The sequence below is a fragment of the Papilio machaon genome, chromosome 27 (assembly GCF_912999745.1).
Source record: "Papilio machaon chromosome 27, ilPapMach1.1, whole genome shotgun sequence".
NCBI lineage: Eukaryota > Metazoa > Arthropoda > Insecta > Lepidoptera > Papilionidae > Papilio > Papilio machaon.
Window position 1 is genome coordinate 1,430,044 of NC_060012.1, and position 10,353 is coordinate 1,440,396.

Sequence of the window (10,353 nt, forward strand, 5' to 3'; positions counted from 1 at the left end):
TATTTCTTAAACAAATACTTGGATTTGACATAGCGCACTTACCAACACTAACTGTCACTCTTATAAACTCTATTTTGCATCATTGATTTCTGGGAGAGATTTAATTAAGAATATATTGTTTCAATACTTTTCAATTATAATAATAAGTTAAAAATCTATTATGGATGATCAAGGAAGAAAAGTTATCGTTTGCGATAACGGTACTGGGGTAAGTTCAGTGTAAAATGTTAAGGAGGTGTAAACTCGTCAGATAAGCGACTGATTCATCACTTAACATTTACTTTATTTCAGTTTGTAAAATGCGGATATGCTGGCAGCAATTTCCCTGCTTTTATTTTCCCTTCAATGGTTGGCAGACCAATCATTCGGGCGGAAAACAAAATAGGAGAAATTGATGTTAAGGTAAGAAAAAAAATGTTTATACCGGATATTAAAGACGTATAGTTTTCACTAAGCGTATCAGTTATTTTCTATTAACACTATTACGTTAAAGTAGGTAAGAAAGTTAGTCAAATCTGTACAATATTTACTTAAACCAAAGTTAAAACCAAATATGCTACTTGTATGAAAATAAATTTTCTATAATAGTGAACAAATCTGTAAATTTTTGACAAAGCATATCAATTTTTACACCTAAATCCTGTATCTTAAATTATTTAATTAATTCCGCGGATAACTCATATCAATCTACATTTAGGAAGCTTTTTAAGTGATCTTTTATCTACTCTGTGTGGAAATTAACTTGTTAATTATTTCCTTGTGTTTTTCCCCTAAGAATTATGTAAGACAAACTGGTCCCATAAGAGAAGTATATTACAGTGATGAGTTTTCAATCGAATTGCATTGAGTCAAATGAAATTACCTAAACAGATAAGAAAATAATATCCTCAATTGTACAGTCAACTGTAAAAATATATATACATTTACAAAGATGCAAAAACTTGAATTTGGCCTTCGGTTTAAAACTGATTTAACATATTCATCCATATGATTCCTACAATGAATACAAGTTATTGACACAAGCATACATATTTCTGAAAATAAAGGCCTATACAAATTCTAAGCTCTTAAATTCATACACATTTATGCAGCTGACTGTACATATTAATTACAGTACAATGTCACTAATCCGGTACTTTGATAGATCGGCATGTCCAATAATCCGGCACCTTTCGCCCTTGCGCTTCCCTTTGCGCTTTGGTCGCACAGGTATAGAGGGGAAAGACAGGCGTGGGCGGAGGGTGCCTGTGATTATTTCAAAACTAGTTAATTACATATGTGCCTACATGTTAATTCAATTGTTCCATAATACATTATATACATTTATTCTCTCTATTATATATAGTATAACCCAGTAATCTGAACATTCCAATAATCCAGCACACTCCGGTTCTTAATAGTGCCGGATTAGTGAGATTGTACTGTACTTGCAATGGTGTATTGTTTTTATGCTGATTGTATTTATTAAATTCATGAATGTATGAGTAATCAGCATTATATTCAATTAATTTGATAATGAAATTATTTTTAAATGACCTATATTGTAATATATAAAATATTTATGATATAAGAATGTGGGATTATTATCTGTGACGAAATTCAAAGATATGTTTTGAGGCAACAAGTCTACACTGGGCCAGTTTGATTGACTATGTCCTAGTCACTCTTGATTTGGGTAGACTTTGAGCCCCTTGGGGGGGATATGTATGAGGTTATGAAGTTTGTTGGAATATATATGGATTTTCACTGCAGAAACCACTATAACACTTGTATATTAATATATTATTATTATGTTTGTTGTTTTCAAAGTTAATGAGATGTTTTTGAAGAATTTTGACAGTAGAATACAACAATAAGGGTAAGGTCTCACTGGTGTATAACTTTTTTATGTGACACATTGTTACATTCCGATGACGCTTGCTAGTGTGACCTCACTCTTAGATATTAAGATAGTCAATATAAAATGTTATAAAAGGTTGTTATTAATTCAGAATTCTGTTAGTGTTTGTTCATACCAAGTATTGTTAGGGTCACTCCACACACATTTAAAAGATGTTTCTTAGTGTGTAAAGACCTTTATAGTTTTGAATAATAAAAAAAATTATACAAATAGAGTCCTTGGTATTAGCAAAAGTCTGGACACTCTTTTTAGGCATTGTTTAGTTCGACAAGTGATATGTGCAATTTTTTACCATTTATTCTTTTTAATATGTCGTATATTTTTCAGGGAATAACTATCGGAGTAAGTGGTATATAAGCATGATTTTACGAATGTTATATAAAATAACAATAGTTTTATTTATTAATAATTGACGATTGAGTTTTTAACAATGTTTGTTTTGTTGAAATTAATTGTGCATTTTTTTGTGTATATATTTTTAAATAATCATAATTATTTAATAATTATTAATTATTGTTATTGATGTTGTGTATATATACATATTAATTCATTTATAAGTTTTATTTAAATGTATAGTTTATATTATAATTTAATTTGTAAAAACTTTGGTCCATAAAATGATAGACTATTTAGTTTCTTTAAATATTATGTTGTAATTAAATTTACTATTGGTATATTGATTTAAACAGCCTTATGCATTTGTACAATGTGATTGTGTTAATGCGCGCGATGTTCTTAAAAGGGGACAGAAAAAAAAAATAGATAAAATTTCGTATGACATTTTACTTCTTGTTATAATATTATAAATGCGAAAGTTTAGATGGATGTATGGATGTTTGTTAGAAGGTATCTGCAGAACAGCTCAATGGTTCTTGATGAAATTTGGCACAGAAAGTTTTGCACACATAGGCTATTTATTACGTTTTTTTTATTCCGCGCGGACGAAATCGCGGGCGATAGTTAGTATTAATTAATACAATATGAAACTAACATTTCATGCATCCCAGACGTTCAACCCTGAGATTGTGCAGGTAAAAGCGAATGCTTCAACACTGGCAGACGCTTGCACAATTTATTTTGCATAACTGAAAGTTAGATTAGGAATTTACACATAGCTACAATTCATATAAAGAGTTACATTTGTAAATAATTAATTGAGATATAACTTTTAATTGTATAGTTCTATAGAGGTATTGTTTATGGCATGAGAACCTAATCTAAAAGAAGTTTTATAGCTTAATATTTATAGAGTTTAATATATTTACACAAATGATACTTTTTAATACTGGTATTTGATGATTTCATTGCATTAAATTTTAATACTATTGCGTCTTTTTTTTTGTTTAGCTTATATTATTAGTTTTTATTTTTAAATAAAAATTTTAATATAATTTGATATTAAATGCAATGTAGTCCGCTATCAAATAATTTTCTTTAATTAGATATAGTTTTTAATTTTTTTTTTAATTTTGTTATATTGTGAATAGCTTAATTAAAGTTTAATTTTGTGTTATTTCAGCTGTATTTTTTTTTACTAATTATTAACATGAATTTTTTTTTTAAATTATTATTAAAGGTTAACTTTATTTCAGGATTTGATGGTTGGTGATGAAGCATCACAATTGCGTTCGATGCTAGAAGTCAGTTATCCAATGGAGAATGGGGTAAGCATAGTTTTATAGAAAAAAAATTGAATAAAGACATTGGTTCCAATGTTTCATATACATATATGTACATAACAAGCACTTTACTATCTAGCTGTCTAGTTCCAATTGGTTGACATCTCATCTGCCTATCATTCGATATGCGCAGTGGGTTTCCCCACAAGTAGTTCATTCAATAGTACTAGAAACCCTAGTAACTAGTAAGATGTGTTACTAAATGGTTAAATGTCACCTCGCAGACAAAATTATGAATTTGCAGCAAGTGTCAACACACAACTACAAGCCTTTCCATGAGGTGTCTCAGATGAAATATTGTATTATATTACAATAGAAGCGGTGTTGGCTCAGCGTTTAAGCACTTGACTTGTAATCTGTAGATCCAGGGTTCGAATTCGATTTACATGTGCACATTTATCCGATGTTCTTACGTTGAAGGAAAACATCGTGATCAAAGACATGTGTAAAGTTAACTAACACGCACTGGGCCAGCGTTGGCCACCCCTAACTTAACCCTAACTTACTTGGCCACCCCTAACTTAGGGTAGACTCTGAGTCACTCAGTAGGGATGTATAGTGAGCTAATCATGATGATGTTATAAAAATTTATAATTCTTAGGTTGTACGTAACTGGGAGGATATGTGTCACGTGTGGGATTACACGTTTGGTCCCAGCAAGATGAACATTGACCCCCGGGAGACTAAGATACTCCTTACGGAACCCCCTATGAACCCTACTAAGAATAGAGAGAAGATGATTGAGGTTTGTTTTATTGAATAGTAGTAAAAAATTATATTTTTTTAGACTCATATTAATTGTTTTTTTTTTTATAATCAATATATTTTTTGATGATATAAATTTTTTAGCTTCCAAAAGACTGTATCTTTTTTATACTTTGTAATTTAATTAATATTGTTACGTTATTCAATTCTTTCTTTAAGTTTTTTTCTTAATAATGGTTATATATGGTACATATAACTATGTACATTGAATACCAAGGATAAAATTTATTTTTTTCTTTAGTATACTTTATTATTTATATAATACTAGTTTGTTTTCAGGTGATGTTTGAGAAGTATGGGTTTGACAGTGCATATATTGCTATTCAAGCAGTACTGACTTTGTATGCACAAGGTCTCATCTCCGGAGTAGTGGTTGATTCAGGTGAGATATCATTTTACCCGACTATTAGAGGGTAAATTAAGTTATTATCTATCTATTTAACTTAATAGACAGTTGGGTTTTTTGGTTTTTAATTTAAATACAGTTATATTCGGTTTTAACGACATCTAATATTTTTCGGAAGTCAGTTTTAATAAATGATTTCGGTATGTTTATAAGACCTGGTTCTATGGTTTGTTTGAATGTCTTTGTATGTATGAAAGGGGTGAAGCGTATTTTAAAAACTTCGATTTGACTTCGTTAATTCTTTTTATTACTTATTAGCTGTCGCCCGCGACTGTCCGCGCGGTATTAAACAAAAACGTTAATTAGTAGTCTATGTATTCTTCCAGACTATGTTCTACATCTAGGCCAAATTTCAGCATGATCCGTGGAGTCGTTCTGGAAATGCTTTCAAACAAACATCCATACATTCATCTATACTTTCTTATTTATAGTATTAGTAAGAAGTAAGATATTAATAAGATTTATTACTATCGCATTTTTATCTTTACGTCCTTCTCTCCTCTGTCTCAATATATATTTTCATTTAATTTAAAAAAAGATCTTTTTTTATATCATAAGGTGGTAAACGAGCCTACGGCCACCTGGATTCGCCGAAATAGCGAGGCGACCGTTGCCTATAGACATCCGCAAATGCAGATGCGTTGCCTACCTTTAATCAACGGAAAAGGGGACGCACAGAAAGAGGATATTTCTCCTTACTATGCGTCCCCTCTTCTGCCAAATCCACTTCCCCTTCCCATCCCTTCCTAATAAAAAAGGTTGGGAAGGGAAAGAGGACTAAAATTAGGCCTCCGGCAACACACTCATAAGACGAAACGCGGAATTGCTCCCACTTTACGTCTGTCTTCTGTGAGGTCGTTTTATTTCACCTGTCGACCCGACCAATTCGTGCACCCAACAAATATTGTTGTTGCGGGTTCTACCACTGTATAAAAAGTCAATAAATATAGAAAAAGAAAAAAAATATAAAAGAGATCCTACATCAATGTTTATTTTAGGTGATGGTGTAACTCATATATGTCCGGTGTATGAAGAATTTGCTTTGCCACATTTGACAAGGCGTTTGGATATAGCTGGTCGTGATATCACTAGATATTTGATTAAAGTAAGTTATATAAATATTTAGAAGACAAATTCGGCTTCTTATTGTTATCTCTGTCGTAATTTGGTTTGAGTTATTGCGAGAGACATCTCTACCAAATGAAAGTAGACTTGTCTCTTTTTATGAAAGACTAGCTTTTACACGCGACTCCGTCAGCGCGGAATAAAAAAAAAATGCACACAAGATAAAAAAGTTCCTATGTCCGTCTCCTAGTTTTAAGCTACCTGCCCATCAATTTTCAACTAAATCAGTTCGACCGTTCTTGAGTTATAAATAGTATAACTAACACCACTTTCTTTTGTATATATAGATGTAGTGTAATGAGATATAGAGATTTCGTTCTGTTTTAATTTAATTATTTCTTGTTTTAAAAGAAAATTTAATGTTTATTTGTGTAGTTTGGTGCTAATTAAGGTACAGAATTGGATTTTTCTAGCAAATTTTACAGGCTATATTATTAAAGATTGCAGCTGTTACTTATAAGAAATGTTTAAATGTTTGTTAATAGGAGTGTCTTTATTTAAAAAAAAAAATTAATACACACGAAGTATTTCTGATCAAGTCCGAGTTAGTTCTTTAGTAGGACTTTGTCTGAAAGTTAGCTAATTCACGAGGGAATGTTATAGGCTACTTTTTTTTTTAAAAAAATCTAGTTTTTTTTTATATATTTGTCAACAGTTATTGTTACTACGCGGGTATGCGTTCAATCATTCCGCGGATTTTGAAACTGTTCGTATGATGAAAGAGAAACTTTGTTATATCGGGTACAATATAGAACAGGAACAACGCCTCGCTTGGGAGACAACTGTACTCGTTGAACCTTATGTCGTAAGTATAAGAACTAAAATCGCGTAAAATATAGTTATTGTACAATAAAATTTGTCTAATTCATTTTGAATTCTATTTAATTAGTTTTGTTATGAGTTAAGAGAGTTGGTGACTTAGGACTGACACTTAAATTGGTTTCTGAAGGTCTTGGGTTCGAATCCCGACGTGTACTTATATGTTTTGCTATTATCTATACATTTATCTAATCTGCACATATCTTAGAAGAAATTCTAAAGATATGTGTGAAGTCAACCCGTACTGGGTTAATGTGGTTGACTATGACTTAATCATCCCTTAGTGTAGGTTCCGAACCTTTAGTTAATATGAGCTGATGATCATCACCTTTTTTTATTTAGATGATAACTGAGCGACCTAAATTTGCTAAAATAGCAAAGCGATTGTTGCCCATAAACATCCGCATTTGTAGATGTGTTACCCTACCTTTAATCCACAGAGAAGGAGACGCACAGAAAAAAAATATTTTTTATGCGTTCTTCTGTCAATTAAGCTTAAACAACTTGACTGATTTTGGTGAATAAGGTGTTATGTCATTTTTAATCCAAACGTCATTAAGGACGGACATGTTGGCAGTTTGTTAAATATTAATTTTTTTTATAGCTACCTGATGGTAGAGTGATCAAAGTTGGTGGTGAAAGATTTGAAGCTCCTGAAGCTCTATTCCAGCCACATCTCATTAATGTTGAGGGTCAGGGGATTGCTGAGCTGGTGTTTAACACTATACAGGTAATATTGTGCAATATTATTGTTGTTTTTGTTACCTTTTTAGGTTATTTACGATTTTAAGTGATAATTGTTACTCGAAAATTGATATACAAAATGCTATAATAATAATAAGTCTCGGTGAATTCCTTTGGAGAAGCCAGGACTCTCATCAGCACTTAAGGATAACCACCGAGTTTTAGTGAGATAAGTCTCACATAACCCTGTCTTTCCCCCAAAAAGCAGGGTATATTGTGAAGATATCCCAAGAGAGATGAAGAGAGAAGATTGTGAATGTATTTTATAGAGAAATATGAAGATAGATAAATCACACAACACTTCTATGTCGTGTTTTAACACGAAAGTGGTGCCATCTAGTTTTGAAACATCGACATGTTATATGCAGTGTGGAAAGGAAGTCCTTCATAAGCGAGAAATTCGTGTTAGAGAGTAACCTCTATAAGCGAGAAATATCGCTATTCTTTGTACTCTCGCTTATCCAATTTACACTGTATTTATCTATCCTTTTCCTATTTTATTTCAGGCAGCAGATATAGACATGCGCAATGAACTATACAAGCACATAGTGTTGTCAGGTGGGTCCACAATGTACCCCGGTCTGCCTTCTCGCTTGGAGAGAGAGATCAAACAACTTTACCTGGAGAGGGTGCTGAAGAATGATTGCGATAAACTTGCTGTAAGTTTGTAAACTGACGATGAAGCTGCTATCAACAAAATTAGAAAATATATTTTTTTGTAGTGTGTAACTAAACATTTAAGTTTTTTTTTTAGCCTAATTACTTTTTTGTTGTGGTTCTTTTTATATGACGCTAATTACTAGAATTTAAAGATATTTTATGTTTTTTTTTTTTCAGAAATTCAAGATCCGCATCGAAGATCCACCTCGACGTAAAGACATGGTGTTCATTGGGGGCGCTGTGCTCGCTGAAGTCTGCAAAAATAGAGATAATTTCTGGCTATCCAGAGCTGAATATCAAGAACAGGTGAATTTGACAAAATAATATACTTTCAGTCGAATGTTGAAATTTATGTAAATAAATATACTTCAATTTCCATACATGGCGGCCATTACGATAAATAATTATTTCAGTTTTTTTTTCTTGAAATTAACTAGCTTTATTAGACAGTTTGTCTATAGTTATATATTTTTTCTTTTCAGGGTATATCCTGTCTCAGAAAACTCGGCCCAAGAGCAAGTTAATTTAATTCACAACGTATTTATAACAATTATGAGTTTTATTCCAAAAATGTATTATTATAAAGAATTATAGATAAAAAAAAATGATACTTAAAACATATATGTAACAAGAAATAAAATATTCCATTTGTAGATTTTTTTATAGAAAATGTCAAATACAGTCGAACCTGAATAAGCGAGAAACTCTATGAGCGAGAAACTCTGTGAGCGAGAAACTCTATGAGCGGGAAACTCTGTGAGCGAGAAACTCTATGAGCGAGAAACTCTATGAGCGAGAAACTCTATGAGCGAGAAACTCTATGAGCGAGAAACTCTATGAGCGAGAAACTCTATGAGCGAGAAACTCTATAAGCGAGAAACTCTGTGAGCGAGAAACTCTATGAGCGAGAAACTCTGTGAGCGAGAAACTCTATGAGCGAGAAACTCTGTGAGCGAGAAACTCTGTGAGCGAGAAACTCTATGAGCGAGAAACTCTGTGAGCGAGAAACTCTATGAGCGAGAAACTCTATGAGCGAGAAACTCTATGAGCGAGAAACTCTATAAGCGAGAAACTCTGTGAGCGAGAAACTCTATGAGCGAGAAACTCTGTGAGCGAGAAACTCTATGAGCGAGAAACTCTGTGAGCGAGAAACTCTGTGAGCGAGAAACTCTGTGAGCGAGAAACTCTATGAGCGAGAAACTCTATGAGCGAGAAACTCTATGAGCGAGAAACTCTATGAGCGAGAAACTCTATGAGCGAGAAACTCTATGAGCGAGAAACTCTATGACCGAGAAACTCTGTGAGCGAGAAACTCTATGAGCGAGAAACTCTATGAGCGAGAAACTCTGTGAGCGAGAAACTCTATGAGCGAGAAACTCTTTGAGCGAGAAACTCTAATGACCGAGGAAACTCTATGAGCGAGAAACTCTATGAGCGAGAAACTCTTTGAGCGAGAAACTCTAATGAGCGAGGAAACTCTATGAGCGAGGAAACTCTATGAGCGAGAAACTCTTTGAGCGAGAAACTCTAATGAGCGAGGAAACTCTATGAGCGAGGAAACTCTATGAGCGAGGAAACTCTATGAGCGAGAAACTCTTTGAGCGAGAAACTCTATGAGCGAGAAACTCTTTGAGCGAGAAACTCTATGAGCGAGAAAAATATGATACATTGGACTCTCACTTATCAAGGTTCGATTGTACATCATTTAAAGATCTCTTTCCAAATATTATAGTAGAAACCGGTTAAAACGACCTATCGGTTATAGTAACCTAAACAGTATCCCTGCTAAATGGATAAAAAAATTTAAATATCGGTTTCTACGCCTGAATATTATCAATCATTTGATGTTGTTATAACCGATTTTTACTATATTTAAATACAATAAAATTATTTAACCTCTTTGTATGTTAATTCATTCTTGTATGTACTTTTAAGGATTTTTTTAAATATGAAAAATTATGTATAATTCTTGTCAATTTTAATAACCAAATTAACTTGAGCTCTCCATACAATATCGTCCAGTATTAAATGAAGTTCATCATACATAGAAAAGCAGTGAATATAAAAATGAAATTAAAATAAAGAATTTACGAAATAATTTGACTCGTTTTTAAAATCATGTTTGATAAAGTCATTTACACACGAGTTTTAACTGAATTAAAGCTAAAAGTGTGTAGACATCTTTAAAAAAATTTCATATGAATTATTAATAAATATTTTTTTTTCCTTTTGTGTTCATTGGTAATAAAAATTTC

At 32.4% G+C, this 10,353-nt stretch overlaps 1 protein-coding gene across 2 annotated transcripts; it reads left to right on the forward strand.

Annotated features, from left to right (window-relative positions):
* The first annotated feature begins 67 nt into the window (after window positions 1–67).
* On the forward strand, window positions 68–8,678 carry LOC106708092 (actin-related protein 2). Of its 2 annotated transcripts, XM_045684711.1 has the most exons (12): window positions 68–208; window positions 292–402; window positions 2,228–2,242; window positions 3,493–3,564; window positions 4,181–4,324; window positions 4,624–4,726; window positions 5,749–5,855; window positions 6,531–6,680; window positions 7,299–7,424; window positions 7,945–8,097; window positions 8,276–8,404; window positions 8,581–8,678. In XM_045684711.1, exons 1-12 carry the CDS (start codon window positions 161–163, stop codon window positions 8,620–8,622), a joined length of 1,200 nt encoding a protein of 399 aa, XP_045540667.1. In that variant the 5' UTR covers window positions 68–160; the 3' UTR covers window positions 8,623–8,678. The 2 variants fall into 2 exon arrangements, with proteins under 2 accessions (XP_045540667.1, XP_045540668.1); XM_045684712.1 differs by lacking the exon at window positions 2,228–2,242 and having other exon boundaries at window positions 69–208.
* The last annotated feature ends 1,675 nt before the right edge of the window (window positions 8,679–10,353 follow it).

What these genes read in the sequence shown, in the direction of transcription:
- LOC106708092 (XM_045684711.1), top strand. Translation starts at nt 161, where the DNA reads ATGGATGATCAAGGAAGAAAAGTTATCGTTTGCGATAACGGTACTGGG. An exon ending in ATGATTGCGATAAACTTGCT is followed by an intron (nt 8,098 to 8,275) that starts GTAAGTTTGTAA and finishes TTTTTTTTTCAG; the next exon opens with AAATTCAAGATCCGCATCGA. An exon ending in GAGCTGAATATCAAGAACAG is followed by an intron (nt 8,405 to 8,580) that starts GTGAATTTGACA and finishes TTTTCTTTTCAG; the next exon opens with GGTATATCCTGTCTCAGAAA.